Raw genomic sequence first — 20043 nt, 5'->3', positions numbered from 1 at the left:
GTTCTCCTCCCCAGCACATGGGTGCTCGGTGCGGGGTCCCGGGGAGCTCATCCCGCCCCCCAAAAACCACACACAGACCCCGCCCCGACCTCCCGACCCCCAGCTGCTGCCCACGGCCGGGGAGGGAGCCGGGAGCCGCCCGCCTGGCAGCAAAAACCCGCCGCCACAACAACAAAAACACAATATTACTGAAACTTGGCAAGGAAAAAGACATTTAAAATGAGTAAAAACTGCTTTTCTGGGATTACACGGGCCCTTTGAAGCGCAGGCTCGGCTCACCGCTCACGGAAGGTCAAGCCACATTCGAAGTAATTCACAGTGACCCGCACAGTGCTGGATTCGAGCGGACACGATGCAATTAAGTTCTAGGAGGGCCATTTTCCCTGCAGACTCTGGCAGCCTCCTGAAGGCTCTGAAATGCAGCAAGTGTATTTTTATGGCTTAATTTTAAAATCATACCAAACCCATGGTTTAAAATTGACCCCCTTTTTATTTTTTTCCCCCCCCTGAACATAACAGCAAGGATTTTGCTGTGGGAACTCAATGAATACCTCTGCTAAATGGGCTCAAACAGAAATCAAAATTTTAGGGTGTTGAAGGAACTGAAGGAACAATTTCATCAGCCGAGGCTATAAAAATAAATGAGGAACATAGGAACTGGTTAGAGCAAAGCCAGCAACGTGTTGCATTGCAAAAGAACGTGTCAGGCTGGGGGGTTCAGGAACAGAGTTCTTCAAGCTTCGCATGAAACCTTTTCATATGTGAATATTAAATAGTTGTATAAAACAGGACAGGAACATCATTGAGGGCACAAATGCAATGACAAATACAGAGGCGGGCAGGAGGAATAACTGAATAAACGTAAAAAAACCCAAACATAAGATGGCACTTAAAAATTCAAAAGGCCAGATCACTCAGAATTAGCAAGAATTTCTGCCAGGGACTGAGAAAACACTGGGAAGTAAGAGAAAAAGAGGGGTGCGCATCCTCTGCCATCGGCATTTGATTGTGCCATGATGCAACACGAGTGCAACTGCGTGCTGTGTTGAGCAAGGAATTTCTAATCGAGATCTGTGCCATCGTGCGTGGCTTGGGCAAGAGCAGGACATGTGGCCCTAAGATGACCGCAAACCAGAATATTTGTAAAGAAGGGCTGTTAATAAGATAGCAAAATGGAGAGCTATTTAAAGGAGGCTAAGGGTTTGGCTTGCTTCACTTAGCACAACTGTGGCTTAAGTGAGAACTCGCTGCCTCTGTTCCTGCAATGCACTCGCCATGTGGGATGCTATATTCAATTCTGGTCACTATTTCTATATATAAACAGGGCAGATCTGCAAATGGAGCTAGGAAAAAAAGGACAGGGCTGATGACAGACTGAGGACATCTTAAGTGTATAGTTAAGAGAAGCTTGAGGGTCACAAAGAAAATAATGTTACAGAAAAAGACTTTCATCACAAGAATTTGCTGGTCAAGCATCAGAAAGGGAGATGAGAGCACTGCCCTCCAACAAGGGTAAAAGAAAGATGCTCTGCAATTTTTTCCATGCTGTATCAGGGGGCAACAGGAATTTATTTCAGTCTAAGACACTGCTCCTGCTCATTTGTGTGCTTTTATACCACAGCATTCTAAGAGGTACTGCCAGGAAGGCTTCTCTGTACCCATCTTTTCAGCCTCCTTCCAAACCTTTGATCCGTCCATTCTCATGGCTGACGGACAGGAACCTAACTTTTCTGTGTATTTTGCAAAACACACCCCTGGGGTTCTACAAATAAATTCAAAGCGTAAGGGAAAGAAGTAGACTGTATATATGGGCTCACTGAAAGATTATTTATTGGAGACTTAGCAGCATTTTGCACAGTAGATAATGTAAGGGGTGTTTCCCTGCCCATGATCAGATGAAGCCCCTCTCCTCGGTATGTCAGGTACTAGGGGATAACAAGATCTGGCTGAAGTATAATAAAGCCTAGACACAGCCTTGTGATCTGGGAGAACTGTGGGACACCTGTGGTGGTACCTGGATGAGCTGTTTTTTTACTGAGATTATTCTTGTCTTATACCATACAGAGAAAGAGTAACTGAAGGGGCTGGCAGCAGTCTAGACCAGCTGAGATGCCAGGGCCAGGACGCCCATGGAAATGCCTTTCTTGGAACCAGCTCACTCCTTCGCATCCATCTGATACAGGGCTGCAAGAAGTAGTTAGGTTCAGGTGCATTCCTGAATTAAGTGACACTCGAAGAGCTCAGAAAGCCAAATCCCCAACAGCAGAAAAACCTGACCACTGCTATCATAAATAAAGAGTATTAGGAGTATGATTCATGAGGGGTATGAGTCTACGTAAAAACTTCTGCCATAAAAAATTGGCTCAGATTAGTCAAGCAAACCACTTATTTACTGTGTTTCATGTACAGGAAGCATTACACTGATTACAGAGACATTAAATGGATTCTTACATGGCACTACTGAGCAGCATTTGTCACAACACAGCAGAGACCTCACAGCCTTAATGTTATTCATAAACAAATGCCGAAATGACAACAAAGCTGAGCATGTCATAGCGAGAAACTTTCAAAAAGCACTTACCTTATGCAAAGGCAGCACCAAGAACGCTCCGCCACCGCTAGCATCTACAATTATTGCAACAAATCGGGGGTTTACTGCACAAAAGGAGCTATCCCAAGTAACACGGGAAACGCGGATGTCGTCGTAACACTGATCGTTTTTCACCGCTTGGCCAAACACGTGCCGAAATTTGCTCTGTCGTACCACTCGCCTCATTGTGTCTGCAGAGAAGAGGAACGTCAAAAGAAGGAGATCAGTTACAGATGCAGGGACCTCCTGCTTGCCCAGAAGATGCCTGCCAAGGACCTCCACAGGATGGGACCCTCTCGCCTGCACCATCACCCAGCTTCCAGCAACACAGAAATACAGTTTCACTCACTGTTCCTGCACCTTGCTTTAGACCTGCTAAGTTCTCAGCCAGTTTTGCCTTTTGTTTTGTTTTTTAGTAAAGTTTCAGGCTGTCTTGCACCAAACACAACTGAACTGCACTTCCAAGGGTGTTTTACAGAAAGAATTTGCCAGTTAAACATCAGTTTTCCCATTGTAAACGTATTCTCTTATTGCAGTAAAGGAAGTTCCTAATCCTAAAAGCAGTTTTTAGACAAGTCTCCACATATTTTCAGGGATAAATCTGGTCTTGGGTTGAACTTGTTTACTTTCAAGTCAGACAGGGTCTAGAAGATGTAAATAAAAATGCAAGCTCTCAAAATCTGGTGTTCCTGTGAAATGGTTCCACATGTTCACTAGCTTCCATTTCTTTCTTCTAACTCCAAAATCTCACTAAAAAATAATAAAATTAGTTTCCTAGGCAGAAAGGAGTAATGGAAACAAGCTAATGACTCAAATTAACTTAGTGTGTCTGTAGCACTTCTTCTCTTGAGAAAAATAATTTTCAAGAAGGCTTGAGTTAGAATAGAGGGAAAGAGACTGGGGTGGAAAATTCCAGCACTCGAGCCCTGGAAGAAGACACAGGCACAACACCACATACGAACACCAACCCTGGAAGACAGCGACTGTCCTGCCCTCCACACATGCAACCTTACGGAGCCCTTGCATCTGGGAAGGACTTTTCCCACCATACAAGATTTTCTCCCTCAATCAGTGCTTGCAGGAGAACAAGAAGCCTCCATACAGCATCTTGCTTTTACATATGAGAAAAGTATTTCTGCCCCAGTCCCGAGGGAAAGCAAAAAAAAATATTTAAAAAAATAAAAATAAGCAGAGTCCACCTCCTATCTCGCCTCCCAGTAGGTCCCCAAGCACATGCAGAGGCTGGGAAAAACTGCTCAGCTTCACAGAGCTTCTTTCTCCAGACCCACCAGCCTGAAGCTCTCAAGTGAGAGACTCCAAACATGGCTTGAGCACAACTCCCTCTACACAGCCTGTCTGCAGCAAAAGTGATAAAAGGTTGTACGTCTGTCTCTAACTGCAAAGGCTTTGCATGAAACCGTAGCGAAAAAGAGACTTCAGAATGATGGGTGTTTTGTAGTCTTGGAGGTTTAAAAAAAAAAATAATGAACAGCAACAAAAAGCTGAGCAACTAGAGGAAAGCACTCATCAGAGATGGCAAATAAGCAGTCACATAATATGTCTGAAGAGTAGAAAAATGTTACAATTAACCTAACAGACAGCTATCAAGTGAAACACTCCAGTTTCCGCATAGATAAGAAAAAAAAAAATCAGAGTATTTGTCTTCCACCAGCTCCCCCCAGCCATGTCCAGCTGAAGCATTTAGGAATTGGCACTGGCCATCTCCACAGCAGCTCCATCTCCAGCCTGGGCAGCTGCTGCTGACACAGACCCGCTGCCGAGGCGCAAGTGCCATCAGTGTCACCGGTGTGATGGTAAGAGCAAAGCCCAAACCAAGGGGCACAGTCAGCAAGTTACCTATTCAGGGAAGAGCCAGCTTCTCTGCAGACACAGCTAATAAATGCACCAGTTATGGGGTATCTGTCCCCAGGTGTGGGGTGGAGGCCACCGACAGCTTTCATACGGGACAAGCAGATGGCAATGGCTTTCAGCCACCGACGACCCGAAGTCTGCGAGCTGGTGACACAGGCATGAAGGGCTCTGCATTTATTTCCAGCCGTTGCGAGTATGTGGGTTTTCCCTGCAGCAGTTCTCATGGTACCATTTCCATACTGATGTCCTGTTAAATCTCCCCAATTAACTCTTGTCATTTCAAAGCTACAGAAGTGCCACAGACACCATTTTATTAAGAACTCACACAGCTGAAGAAAAAACAGTTTTTAAATGCAAGATTTTGTGAATGCCTGGGGTGCTTAAGAGGTCCACGTGAAAAAAGCTATATATAAATTAGTAACGATTACTATCATATTATAGATGAACTTAGGCTTCCTCTGTACTTACCATGTTAATAGAATTGCATAATACAGTTTCTGCCAACTATTTCACTCACAGCACAAATAAAAGGCCTGTTCCACGCTGGACACGCCCGGTGACACCGCAGCGTAATGGGAAGTCATAAACCGGGAGCTGCTCTCCAGCTCCAGCCAAGTAAGTACGTACTCCAGGTAAGAGTGCAAAATCCAGACACGGGTTTCTTTTTACGCTCATAATGCACAGCAACACCCTCAGAGTTCACGTTCAGCTCTACACCTGGATGGAGTAGGGCAGACAGTACCCTTCATGCAATTGGACTGTGAAATATTAGGAGCAAACCATTATGCACAGGAGACAGATAATTAGTCACCTGGCAGTGAAGTGCACCCATTTTTGGGGGGGGGGGAAAAATGCAACCGCTCCGCTCGCAATGCAATGCAGGTTTTTGTTTTGTTTTCAGGCAAAGGAGGAGATTAAGTTATCCAAAATGGATGGGAGAAACTCTGCCGAAGCAGATGGTACGGCGTGCCTCGAGGTGGAGTGCTGCCAGCGCAGGCGGCTTGGTGGGCTCGCCAGGGATCCGCGCGTGGCCGTCCCCAGCGGGGAGGGTGGGTGGGCGGGTGGATGAGGCAGGGCACAGCTCCATCCAGGGGCACCAGCCCCAGTCCCTGGGTGGATTCAGAGCATGTTCCCAGCCGAGCCCCAGCCCCACTGAATCACGCACAAAGAAAATGTGAATTTCGACTCAAAGATCCCCGAAAGACAAGAAACACGCCGTACTATCAAGCTGCCTGAGGCCCAATTAAGATACACCATAAAAAAATGCAGTTCCACACCCAGTTACTAATTTATTGTGTAGACTCATTCAGAGACCTGTCAGACATTTTCATCCCGAGAGGGCTCCTCCCAGCCGTAAGCTGTTTGGGCACTGCACGGCAGGCAGGGCTCCGCTGCCCAGACTTTTGCATCCACAGCTCCAATTCCTGTAGCCGGCAGCATGCAGGAGCAGCATCACCCCCTTCCTCCCAGCCACCTCCATCCCTCACTGGCAGAAGAGGTGACACCAGGCCACCCTGAAGAAGCAGGGATGTTCTTGCAAAACCCAGCGTGCTGCAACACCGCAGGAAGCTTGCAAACGGCTTGGCCCTTTCCCTCTTGAAAGCACACCTTGCAGCAAAACCCTACTCAGTCATCTGCCTGGGGTGCATAACTCATCTACGAGAAGGGAAAAGTCCCCTGCTTTATGCACAGTCAATTTTCGTGACTGTTCACCCACTGGCAATGTTCCCATCCCACTGTGCATCAAGATTAAAATCTGATGGTTTAGAAGAAAGTAAAGCAAAGGCTTAAACATGCCTTGCTGAGTTAACCCGCAGCAAATTGCCCGGTGTCAATGTATCCTATACCCAGGGGTTTTGCAATTTGTCCACTTTAATGCTAGGAATGTGGATATGATAGTTAAGAAGAAGGATTATTTGTATAGCTTGGATAATCATATCTTTCTTTCTCTTGATCAATACCAGAACACCACACACACACACAAAAAAATGCTTATCTCAAATATCAGATACTGGGAGGTCTGCCACCCCTTCCACTCTAATGGAAGAGAAACACCCTTTATCCTATGGTGAAATCCTACTACTTTATTTCCCTCATTCTTACCATTTGATGGAAAGGGTAATTTTTTTGGTTTTCTATAAATGACTTTTAAAAAATGCAAAGAGTCAGATGTATCCAAAAATATCCTTATTTGTTCCAAACAGATTTGATCAAGCACACCTTCGCTGCCCTCTTCCCCACCTACAGCTCATCATCCTTAGCAGGAACTCTCTGATGAACACATGGTGAGCAGCCTCCAAGTCCTCATTTCCATAGCAAAGGGAGTGATTCTTGGCGTTGGATCACAGCCATTTTGATCTGGCTGCTCTCCAGAGAGGAGGAGGGGGGGGGGGAATGTGCAGGCTGCAGTTCTGAAGAGCAGCGACTGTGGATCTTGCAGCACACCACAGAAAGGGAGCAGGTGAAAAACAAACCAGGGTTAGCTTGATCCTAAGCACCAAAAAAAAAGTCATCTTCTCCCTACCCCAGCCTCTTGTTAAAATGTGAAGGGCATTTAGCATCCTCACTTGTTTCTCAATACTGCAGTGCAAAGGATCCCCTCCTCCACCATCTGCAAGAAAACCACAGCTGAATTTGGTTGCCACAGATTCTCTCAGCAGGGCCATGTGTGGCCATCGGTGGAGACAAGCTGCAGGCAGGAGCTCCCAGGTTGGCCACTTGTAGGATTGTCAGGTGAGACACCAACATCTGAAATGATTCACCCTAAGGAAAGACTGATTCAGCCTCTATCACACATGCAAAAGCGTGACCTGGCCCCTTGGGAAGTGACTTTGGAAATACCCGAGCGGGCAAGCAAGAGCATCCATGGTTAATGGGGCTGTGCTAGGGATTTACTCTTAGGAAGTAGACTTGGAGCAAGAGTTTTCAAAAAGGAAGTTAATTAGATCATTGTCTGTGCTGTTAAATCTTAGCTACAGAGCTGGAACGATCTCCATACACTTGCTAGACAGGAAATATTTTCTTTTTTTTTTGTGAAGTACAAATTTGGAGGATTTAAAACCTCACAACTAGGAGTTGAAAGGAGTTTAAATTTTGCCAGAGTTACAGCCCTCAGCAAAATTAAAACAGAAGCGTTAGACACCCTGCAAAGACCACTACAATAGAAGTGCTGACAGATCTACGACTGCGCTGATCTCCTGGATCCTGCTCCACGACACACCGCATCTTACGCATCCTGGTGGGGACATAGGAAAGAGCCTTCAAAACTCTTCTTCCCCCCACAAACGTCAAGTGACTTCCAGCTGAATTTTACCAAACATTTAACTTTGTCTCCCACTGTCTATGCCTGCCGTACAGCTCAGCCACTGGCCTTTGTGTCAGTGTTTAAAAGGACCTTAGAAATGTAGGATGCCGTCAGCTGTGCTTGCACAGTGATACTTTTCATTCCATTTCTTTCTGATCTCCCATCATGATGTGTCACAAGAGTTACCATGAGTTTGCCCATTTTCCTGTTTATAAAGGATTTATCTGTCTCAAGAATCCAACAGATGTATTTCTGTGGCTTCGGAGGGTTTTCAGCCTGCTTATGCAAGAGGAAATGCATCCTGCTAGGGAACACTTACAGGAAAACCCCCCACTAATGGCAAAATCCTGCTCAGCCCATGTGATTGTGATCCCTTCTGGAAAGGGAGACATTTGAAATAAAAGGCTAGTTTAAGTCACAGGCAGCCAGGGAGCGAGGAGATACAAATCCACTGGACAGGGACAATGGCACTTACTTACAAAAGGGTGGTACTTGGGACTGGAAAGGCTCTTCCTTAAGTGGAAAATGTCAAGATAAGTTGCATCTGCTGATGGTGAGCCCCCAAACTCTGAATTAGAGCCTTACTGAAGAGGTTGGATACACTTCAATGGCAGCTTTGGAATAAATGTACAGTCTCAGGTAACTATTAACAAATGAAAAACCGGTAAGGAGAAAAAAAATCCAGATACACTATAGGCAATGCCACCAGCACTGCTTACAAATGATGGTTAATACCAGGGGGCACCTGCCTCATTTGTTATGGGTTGGACAGGGTGCTGGGGCCAGCAGGAAGAGGGGACAATCCCACTGGTGAAACTGCAAGACAGGAGAGCCCATGCCACGGGTGCCTGATGTGGGGAACTCCAGAGGTTTCTCGAGTACCCAGGCATTGACTGTGCAGCCCAAGGGCTTTCTGAACACCTTGGCTGAGATGCTTGGGCCTCATCTGCAAAAGCAATGAGTGCTCAGAGCTGAAATCTTTAAAAAAAAAAAAGTATGTTATAATCATAAGCCAATCATCAGGCCATGGATGTTTCAACCTGAGGCCTAAGCAGAGAAAACACCCTCCCTCACAGCAGGGCCGAGCCACATCTGCAAAGCAGTTGGCCATCACGGAGATAAGCACCAGAGAAGAGCCCACAAGGAATCTAGTAATTCACTCTTCAGAGCACTTTGAACATCACATGGTAGATAAGGTACAGAGCCGCATATGGAATGGAAGATGTAAGCATTCAGAGGTTTTCAAGCCATAAAAAGACCACCATGCCATCGCACCTCCTGCTCCACACAGGCAAGGAGGACTCCATCCCACCGTCGCGGCCATCACTGCGTGCCCAACAGAGCAAGGGGCTGGTGGAGCAGGGACTGAGCTAACAGCCATGTGAAAAAGGGAACAAATACTACCCAGGTTATTTCCTAAGTGCTCACTTCTGGCATTTCTTAACTTCAGAGCACTTGGCTGTGCAACCTCCGTGGGTTCTCTGTAACCCATATGTGTGCACACCACATTGTACACAAGCACAAACACACATACATGTGTGCCTGTGGACATACACTGCCTTGTGCTTTGTCTAGTTGCACACATATTCCACAAAAATATTTTACAGCCTTAGCATACTGCACAGGACAGCATCTTACAAATGTCTCAGAAGACTCACTCATCTAGAAGAAAAGTCTGCCAGATCATTTTAAGGACAGCATTTTTGAGAACACCTTTGGCAGAGGAAGGAAAGCGAGACATATCTATGGGGGAAGCAAGCAGGCAAGCATTTGCTGCCGGCTCCACCAGTTGAGTCATGCAGATAGCAAGGAGAGTGAAGACCATCCGTTCTTTGAAACCAAATGAGCACAGACTGACAAGCCCCAAAGGAGCAAGCTAACCCCACGGGAGACCACAGCGAGCACATGTTCTACAGAGAGTCACAAGTGGCATTAGACCACAGAAGCAAATTGCCACCATTGTCACGGTGGAGAACCAGTATGGCACCAGCAAGGCTGAAGGAGGACTTCATCTCCTTCTCCAAGTACCAAGGGAATCAATGAATTCAGTCTCGTGATATTAAGTCTTGCAATATTTGGGCAACTGGGGGGGGGGGGGGGAAAAAAACCCGCCCCAAAAAATTTCAGCTCTCCCTATGACTTCACATGAAACCTCTGACAGAAAAAAGGAACAGCCATGAATACCTTGATGCAGTCCTCTACTTTTAAACATAATGCTATTCCCTCTATGGTGTACCATTTCAAATCAATCCATATTAAGTCCATTGCTGACAGAACTTTTGTTTTCAGATGTTCAGAGTTATTTAAACCAAGGGTGAACACTACTACAGATGGTCACAATTCCAAAATACATCATATTTGTGCACAGATTGTTTTCAGTCTTTGGTTACTTTAGTCTAGGTTGAGCAAGACCCTGCCATCTGATTTCACTTCATTTTAAAGACAAAAAGCTGGAATATGAACTTAATACTGAAATTTCCAGCTGTTATACCACTGGCGAGATTCTATTTTGGGATGGGAACCTAAACCACAAACTACCAGGGAATTCGATTATATCTCAACTGGGGAGCCCAGCACATTCAAAAATGTAACACAACCCAAACTTAAAATAAGCTGAAATTGCTATTCTGGACAAAGTGCAAGGTGTTGGTTCTAACCTGTGAAATACTTGATATGATTCTGTTTTTCAGAGCTGTACCCTGAAACAATCATACTAAGACCATTATAATACGAAGAACTCTAAGTGCCCATAATGCATAAACCTTCTAGGCATCATGAAGAAGCATATGTTATTTCCTAAGTGTTTACCCTGTGCATGGCTGTCTCAAGTGCGCATCTCCCATGCTGTGGCTGACATAGGGATGCAATGGATATTTTCACTTAAAATATTTCCAGGAATGCAATTTATCTTCTTGGGGGATCTTACTGCTCATACCATTTTGTAGCTTGTATCTTTATGGTCTAACATTACATCATTTACCATAATTTAGAGTGACAAAAGGACACCACAGTTGAAAGTCATTACCCCAAACAGAGAGCATTGTCTGACTTCATTTAATCTGTGTCATCTACCATAAAGCTAGAACCGTGAATGCACACAAAAATCATTACACAAAATAATTTATCAGAAGGCCATAATGGGATGGGTAACCAGCAAAGAGAAACACTGCAGCAGTTATACAAACCATGGATCTGAAATGGCAAGGCAGCTGAGGAGCATGAATGGGTGCCAGAGCAACAACCTCCAAACCAACTTCCTCTTTTGGGTTTACATCTTTTATAGCACCTTTTGTCGGTTGGCACTAAAACTGCCTACCTCATAGGCAGCAATGTGTGATGTATTTGGATGATAGGAATTTAACACACACTGGGCAAAAAAGGTCAGCAAAAATGAAAACAGAAGGCAGAGGAGAGCAAGGGGGGGGGGGGGAGCACTGAAACCCAGGACAAAACCTCAGAGAGGCAAGTAATATACAGAATACATGGGGAAAAGAGGACTAGGGTACCTGTGGATTAAGCATCCCAGATACCAGAGTGCATCTCCACATTTCAGCTTCTACTTTTGCTGCCACAGGAGACAGAGTTACACAGTTGGTGGGCACCAAACAAGCTTTACAGGGTAAGGAAAGGGAATCTTTGCACTGGAGTAGACAGACTCCCACCTTAAGACACCACCAACCACAGAAGGCCATAGCCTTTCATAAGCTCCCCACCAAGAGCTTTCGTTCTCCTCTACTTTCTCCACTGGAATAAACACCAGAGATGCTTCTTTGCACACTGTATCCTCATCCACTGCCAAGAGACAGAGCAATATACTTCCAGAGCTGAAAAACAGCCCTATGAACTTCAGCCAGAGACATTACACCAGCATGACGGAAGATGCTACTTACACCCCTGGGGACCGACTGCATCACCCCCACAGTAAAAGCAGCACATGCCACAGAGAGGAAAGCAACAGGGCTTCAGACCACACTTTGACCCCGAGGAAAACATGAGACAGAGAGCACAACCCCCTGTGTAGAGCTGCAAGTCAGCAAGCCTGTTACAACAGCCAAGCGCCAGGATTCCAGTTAAGAGAAGTATGCAGATAAAATGCTTTCTCCATAGAGCTGACCTAGTTCTCTTATCAGTGCAACCGAGCTAACAAGGAAGTATCAATCTGCTCAGTGCTGCTACCCCAATATGCTGAATTCTTCAGCTCTCTTGAAGGTTACATGCAGGCTTCTTCCAGACCATATTCCTGAGACACAGTCGCAAGCTTGCCTTTTTTTTTTTTTAACCTAATTTTGGGAGAAATCTTACTACCAGCTAAGGATGGTAGTTACAAATGGAGAAAGAGCACTTCCCCAGCATGGCTTCATTAATTTCTCACCAAATCACCACTAGGTCCCACCTTTCCCAACTAACCAGCTAAGGCATAAGCGCTTTTTCCTAACATGACAGAGTGCTAACAGTGGAAAACAACTGTATTTTCTCCTACAACTTGAAGCAATCAAAGGTGCCCAAATGAAATAAAGGGCAAACATAAGCCTTTCTAAGTGTATGATAGAGGAGCTCACCAGTAGCCACTAGACCTGAAACTCAACTCCCAATACAGGATGTATTCTGCCCTCTTCCATGATGAGCTTAAGCTAGAAGTCAAGCAGAAAGTAGTACCCAGGTGCTGGGAGCCTAAAGCACAGAAAGAATAACATGTGCAGATTTCCCATTCTGCAAAAGTCAAGAAGTGCAGACATGAAGGCGATTTGATTAACATGGTATTTTCTAAGGTAAGCACATTTCCTGTTAAACTCCAGTGGCTTTAAGACATTATTGGAAACATTACACTGATTCTCCTTGCCTACAGTTAATTGGATCATTCCTTAAAAAAATGACAAGAAGATTTATGAAATGGAGAAATCTCCAAAGGACTTGATAAACTGTTTTCTATTCCTCCTCAATTACAACATGCTATGGTATCCACAGGAAGAAACTATAAATGTTACAGATGTTTTAAGGAGATAAACGGTCTCATAGATAAAAGGTCGCAGGTCCCAGTTCTTTAAGGGTGCTGTAGCACTACAGCCTGAGAGCCACCATCAGGAAACCAGGACCTGCAGAAAGCCCTCCGCTATAAACACAGAGTTAGCTGGGACACAAATTCCTCGCAACTTAGAAATAAAGCAGAAACAACAGATCAGCACAACCGAGGCTCACAAATAGACCAGCCAAGTGTGAGTCAGACTGACCAAGCGAGGATGCAGCATTCTCCAGATGGCCCTGCGTGACCACAAAGGCTCCGCTGGTCTGCTGGATGGAGCACAACACCGAGACCTGCCGGGAGCCCGCTGAGAAGACACCGCTGCCTCGGGGGATGTGATCAGAGAGGAGCAGGATGGCCAAGCATAATGGCAGTGCCTCTTGGACCAGCACTGCTGCCATACACCGCTGTTGTGGTGTCTTAAGTTTGTTTCCAGCCCTGTAATGGCAAATGTGATGGGCCAGAGACCTGGACAATATCACAGTTAGACTGGAGTTACAGCACAGATCAGTGTGGTCCATCACACTGCAATTTTGAATGGAGACACTCTACTTCAAAAAGTAGAGATGGGTTTGGTTAGCATACCCTAAGGAACACTTTCATCCAAATGCTAGCTAAATCGAAGCCCAATTTAGAAGCTTTCACTTCTCAAGCTACGCAGTGACACCCACCCAACAGGTGAGGCACTCATGTTGAACTGCTTTTGATGTTCTCGAAATAAAACCAACCATGGTTAATTGTCAAAGACAAGACAGTATCTTCAGCACAGAAGAACACAGAAGGTTCAAACTGGACAACGCAAACGCATTTCAGATTTTAACGCTGTACAAATAAGCTGCAAAATGAATCTCAATTCTCACAGTTGGAACTGGCATGTTTCTCCAGATTTCCATTTGCTGTCCTGCCAGCTTTTCTGGCCAAGCAGCCTATAATTCAAAGAGTACCATTGTCATTCTGTCCCATTTCTGTAACATGCAATTTGAAATCAGGGCTGGGGGAGGGAGGAAGGGACTGGGGGAGGCTAAAACTCAAATCCAGATAGTTCAATCCGCTAACTTGATTTTAAATCCCTATCTTGTGGTACCAATTACAGCCCCTCAAACATCTGTTTTAGCAAAGGGTTCCAAGTTCAAGCACATTTCCTCTGTCCTACAGATGTTCTTTGTCGCTGATCCGTTTCAGGCCAAGGCTGCTGTCCTGTGCTGCGGCAGAGCCCCAGCTGCCGCACGCTGCAGCTAAGAGGGCAGCAGCCTGGGCAAGCTGGTGTCAAGCCACGAGTGCAACACAGAGCACGTTTCTCACCTCTCTAGGCAGGTGAGAAAAAAAAAATTACTTAGGAAAGCTTATTTAGTTTAGTAAGCAGCTATAATAAACATTCCTGCTACACTATGAAGAAAGATTTCAGATGCAAGAAGGAAGAACACTTTCCTACACCCACAGGCTCCCTGTGCCAAGGACGAGGCGTGTACCTGCTGTCTGCGACACCCCCAGCACCCCCCCAGCAGCTCTCTGCCTACCTGATGGGGAAAATCGCACCCTGATACATGCTGGGTGAAGGCTGATTTCTTGGGGAAGGGACCTGCAGCTGGCTGCTCTCAGCTGAGGAACTTGTTTTTGGTTAGAGGCATGAAGAATTACAGCCTGTGTTTGATGACCTTTAACCTTTACTTACCTGTTGGCTTGACAGTCATGTTACTGCACGTGCAACCCACACTTCCAGCCCTTTGAGAGTCCCTGTGGCATTTACAGCAATTCTGGAGGAGACCAGCCAAAACAACAGGCAGTACTACGCTGAGATAAGCCCCAGCTGGTTTTCATGTGATCTTTCATAGTGCTTAAGAATTCCCCTAGTAGACCAGACAATCAATGTGGCAAGCACTGCATATAAAGAACAAAAAGATAACCTTTACCCCCAAAGAAACATCAGGGAGCAAAGTGGAGAGTACAGAGATAACACAAATGCATCCAAAGCATGGTGAAACAGGAGGCAAAACCAGGGTAGCCCACCTTTAAACAACTGCACCTTAAAACACCATGCAGAACTTTAACAAATTGCTCCAGAAAGCAGCAGTGGCCAGGAAAAAAAGATGCTGGAAGGCACGATGACACTCAGCTAGAAGTGTTTCTTGCCTACACTTCACGCTGTGCTAAAGCAGAAGTATATATTGCTGAAGTACGTCTGGCAACTCATGTTTGCCTAAGCTGGCTCAGAATTTTTTCCTGCCTTGCAAACTGATCTCAGCAGATCCAAAAAATTAAAATAAACCTTAAAAAAAAAAAATCACTGAAAACTCAAAAAATTTAATACACCTCCTGTTCTGAACAAGACAGCTTTGTGCCAATTTACTCTAACCTCCAACATACACTATAATTAATGAAAGTACTGCAGTAAGAAATTAACAGTTGAAAAGCTAAGTGTAAGAATGGCCATTTATACACTCACACACAGATCACACCATGTGTGCTGGTGCAAAAAAATGAACCACCTGTAAAGTAACAGGTACACTTAGTATTATATGCTAGAAGTATTCCCAGCCTTGTACCTGCAAGACCCTGAGCAAAACGTTTAACCTCACATTTCCAACTTGAAAACAAGGATATCAATCTGTTTCACTCAGGTAACTGCAAGAAACAACTGTAATGCTGACTGGCCACTGTATGATGAAAAATGCCAAGTAAATGCCAAGCATATACCCCGACTCAGTTGGGCATTCAAGATTCCAGCATGAACTAATAAATTGTGAGTTTTTTAAGTATTTAAAGCAAAAAGGGGGTGGAGGGGTGTAAAAAAGGCAATTTCAAGAGGTAATACTAGCACTGAGCCAAGTCCCTCACCATGGAGCCTTTGCTGATGACTATCTTCCGTATCAAGTGATCATCTGCCCAGCACTGCCAGTTTGCCCAGCTCCCAAGGGACAGAGTGCTTACTATGGCTTGAATTTGTTATTGCCTGCTAATCCCTGGTGGTGCTAATTACACTCTTTATCAGTTTGTCTGATTGTGCCTGATGCATGTCCAATATCAAAATGTGCAGTACCCTAGGATGTCAAGTCCCTATCAGATTTGCAAGGGAAGGGGACGCTTCATAGTGTGATGTTTCAATACAGCAGGTTTATACATTTATGTGAGATAAACAATGGATTTTCAAGGACTCCAGAACACAGTCTCTATAGCAACTATACGCAGAACTAGGGGGATGGAGGGTGAGGGAGGGGAAGTTCCCACATTTCTAAATTTGAAGTTCATTTTCCAGGGACTACTTACACCAGGAATTGCAGGTTAAATGTATTGCCTAGGTTCATACATGGATGCAAACACGGTCTAGTTCTAGGCACACCACTCTCCTCTAGTTTTAAGAAATCTGCTTAGGCGTATTTGATAAGACTGCAGAAATGGTTGCCTTAATATTCAGCTAAGAAGAACTGTACAGAGATTACATATATGCTTGTACATACATAACTAAAAAGATGCTACGGCCAGCCAAGATTTGGAGAGCCACAGGGAAACCATGATCCTTCCTAAAGGGAACACTTGGCCCTAAGCGCAGCTCAGCAACACTCCAGATGAAAGCTGCGAGCTCATCTCGACATGCCTGACTGCATCAGGCTGAACCTTAATCACTTTAAGTCAGATCCTACCACTGTTTTAATTTTATTTCCATTGCTTTTCAAATTAAACTATTAAAAGGGAAAACAAGAATAACCTAATTATGATGGATTGAGAGGTCCAGCTCAATGTCAAACAGAGCCACTATAACTGATCCAACCACATCCAGCTTCTCCCACTGAGAGCCAGACCTCAAAGGAGTCATTACATGCTCATAGCAAAAAGCATATTATGTATCATTTTCTGTTATCATCAACAAAATTTGGATAAGACAAAGCAAATAACGTTGAAGCAGCAAAGTGATAGTGCTGAATAAACGCTATTATCCTTTCTCCAATGCAGGTGATTCTACCTTGGTATCTTAACAAAGAAGAAAAGCAAAGAAGAAAATGGTGAAAGAGCCCATGTTTTAATTTGTCACCTCTAAACCAAGGAGAGCTCTTCTACTGACGAGCATCATGAGAGCATCAGCAGGCTGGCAGCCTTCGAAAGAACAACATGGGTTTTTTTTCCCCTTAGGAGGCAGCAGCAGATACCATTTTCATTAGTTCTCTGTCAACTTCCTTGCTAGTTCCTGACCTACAGAGCAGGACTTTAAAGCTTTCATGGTATTCCATCACAAAATGGAGTTTTTCCATTTCAGGAGCACTTTGTGACTTGTTACGAAGGTGTCTGTTGTAAAGAGATGACATTTGTCTTATCGGCATGAAGAACTGCATGGCTGAGGTGTAAAGGAAAATTATCTATTTGCCCAACAGTCACCTTCTACTTTATAGCTACATCATTACCTCCACATCCAGCCACTAAAAATTCTGATCAGATATGTATCCACTACACAAACCCATACTGGCACATATACAACTAATGGTTGGTAATACAACTAATGGCTGGTATATCCTGTGAGGAACCTCTCCAGACAGTTTGCTCCTCCGAGGACCATCAGTGCCAGACTTGGCATCAGAGAATCCTCCAGCGCAAAGCCAGACCTGCTGCCAGTGGGACCTCTTGGGCTCATCACTGCTACATCGAGAAGCCAAATAATTCTAGGGTTACCCTGGCATTTTACGTGCCTAAAGCTATCATCTAAAAACACCTGCAAAGTCATGTACTGAACAATTATAACCTCAAAAAGAAACAAATAATACGTTTTTAGTATACTCACATAAGGAAAAAGTAGAACAAAGCAATCCTACTAGCAAATAGAAAGAAAGGGCCCAGTAACCGATTCCCAACTATACTGGTATATTCAACACATCCAGAATAATCAACTTTCAGTGCTAGCTTTCCTGAGTCACTTCAGCTAACCTAAATCTTTTTGCCTTAGTTTTGACTTGGCATTCACCCCAGCTACACCACCGCCACCACCTGCATTTGTGCATATCATGACAAAAAAAATACCAGTTCGTGTCCTGTCAGCTTAAAGCCACTGACAATCTGACTTTTCACATGTGGCAATATAACCAGGGTGACTGTAAACTGAAGCTGTAAGCAGTTTCTAATCAGACTAATTTCAGAGTAAACAACCAGAATATAAGCAGACCAAAAATATTAGGTGGGGGAGACTACAGGGAAAGAGCTAGAAGAGAACACTGACATTTAATTCTTGTTCATATGCCCTGTAAAGGCTTAAACTGGGGCACTTCAAATCCTCAGTGAGTTTCTGTTCCAACACATCCTGAAAGAAGGACTGAGATTATCACAAAAGCCTCAGTAAAACACAATCAAAACAAACAAACCCATACTTTAAAAGTCAAGTGAAAATCTGCCTGTGAGTTTGCCTGAAAGGACATTCCTAGCCCTGGGAGTGGTGCGCTGATGACCTCACCAAGCTGCAAACTCAGGCCAGGAAGTGTTTTGCTCATGTCTTCAAAATAGGAAGCTGGCATCCAAGTTATGGTCCTCGGAATCGATAATCAAATTAAAACCAATAACATAAATTCTCTTAACGATCAAAACGCAACGCTGTGCTTTAATGAGCCATTTTATGAAGCCGTCATTAAAGTCTAATATTAAACTTGAACATGATGCATGGAACAGTTACTGAGGGCAGATCTCTCCGCATCCTTTGCTGCATCACTCAGGAAAGCTGATATTTTACCCTTCTGTGCATTCCTTCTCATTGCCATTAAACTGAATCTCTGCCTTTTGCTTGGAGTGAATCCCAGAAGTGACAGATGCAATAAGCATGAAGATTTAACTTGAAAAAGTCCAATGATGTCTGAAAAGGCAGCTCACTAGAAGACAGAGTAATGCCAACACAGAGACACACAAATGCTGATTAAAGCAATCTGTATAAAAGGCTACAAGTGCCCACTGAAAAATTACTATTATTAAGTGCTATATTAAAACAAACACAAAGCAAATGCTCCCTGACATGTACCCGAGTGTGCCAGGTCTTACTATGGCTACTGAAAATACTAAAAACATATATACCCAAAATAAATATGCATTAACTTGATTGCAACACTATCTGATCTTCTACCTTTGTGTACACAGCCTTTAACAAACATGAATATTAGCTGCAATAAAATGTCTCAGTGAGTGCACAGCCATCTGTTTTTTCCCCTTGAGCAGAAAAGATGATTCAATGCTTGTTATTCAAATGAAAATCGCATATATCCTCTCCTGCTTCACGCACAAGATACCCGCTGTTTTCTCTAGCCATCACATGTTCAGCACATACGAACACGCTTCTGACAGGATGGACTGTGCCAGTTCACACCATTTTCCCACACTTCCAGCAGGCACAGAGCTTCTCTCCTGCATGTGCTTAGAGGCGCACACGAGGAGAAAGGATAGTGGCAAGTAGTTTGGATACAGCCTAGCCTAAAATTAAACCAGAATCGGTATCGGCAAACTGAAAAAATCAGCCACAGCCTAGTATATTCAAAACGTCACTCTTTCATTTTGCTAACATCCTTGGTCTTGCTTACACTAATCCACACACACATCTGCGTGAATAGGCTGAATAGACATGCTCAAACAAACGTGTACAGGACTGAAACTACAGCTATTAAAAAAACCACGATGCTAATGCGTATCAGTTATCTTTAACAATAAAACTGCATCAATCAGTTTTACTTTTGTTTCCAGTCAGCTTTCAGTCCTTTTTTTTTTTTTCAGACCTGTCTCCTGTGCAGTCACAGCATCACATTGTCTAGCCGGGGTACTACAGCTGAACATTTGTGCGGTTGCATGTCGGGTGTCTTTCCCTGTATCCTGAGTGGAGAGGCAGCTAATCTGACAAAGCACGGGTAAGTACTAACCTTTAAATTCTGGCCTTTGAGACACTGCTGTTAAAACAATGTGGCTTTCTGCATAAAAAACCAAAGCCCAAGAACATGTCATACGACCCAGGACTTTACACGTCTCCCGAGCAGACTCAGAAGAGCCATTAATAACGGCGTGACATGCACCGTAAAAAAAAACAAAACAAAAAACCAACAACCAACTAAACCCTCCAGTCATCTTTTGTCCTCTGCAACATTACAGGGTGGCAGCGGGGACGCGGGGGCGGGGGGACACGCAGGCACCCGGTGCCATCGAGCTGCTGCTGCATCGCCATAAGAAAAAAAAAAAAAAAGGAAAAAAACCTGCCGAACAAAAGAAAAAACACCCCCCCGCCCGTCCCCTCCTCGCAGAAGGCGGCCG

The 20043-nt window shown here is 44.5% G+C and overlaps 1 protein-coding gene across 5 annotated transcripts in view; it reads right to left on the bottom strand.

Annotated features, from left to right (window-relative positions):
• The window catches only part of CORO1C (coronin, actin binding protein, 1C), a 52096-nt gene that overhangs the window by 24245 nt on the left and 7808 nt on the right, over positions 1 to 20043 (bottom strand). For 2 of the 5 annotated variants that reach the window (XM_010582086.1, XM_010582091.1), the window contains exon 2: positions 2582 to 2781. In XM_010582086.1, the coding sequence (XP_010580388.1) occupies positions 2582 to 2776 (195 nt within the window). In that variant the 5' untranslated portion in view covers positions 2777 to 2781. Of the gene's footprint in view, positions 1 to 2581; positions 2782 to 6986; positions 7010 to 18490; positions 18514 to 19658; positions 19976 to 20043 lie in introns of those variants that run through there. The other 3 variants (XM_010582088.1, XM_010582090.1, XM_010582089.1) reach the window with 3 other exon arrangements.

This window comes from Haliaeetus leucocephalus, unplaced genomic scaffold, assembly GCF_000737465.1.
Source record: "Haliaeetus leucocephalus isolate CR32 unplaced genomic scaffold, Haliaeetus_leucocephalus-4.0 Scaffold840, whole genome shotgun sequence".
Lineage (NCBI taxonomy): Eukaryota > Metazoa > Chordata > Aves > Accipitriformes > Accipitridae > Haliaeetus > Haliaeetus leucocephalus.
This window is presented reverse-complemented; position numbering and strand designations above follow the sequence as displayed.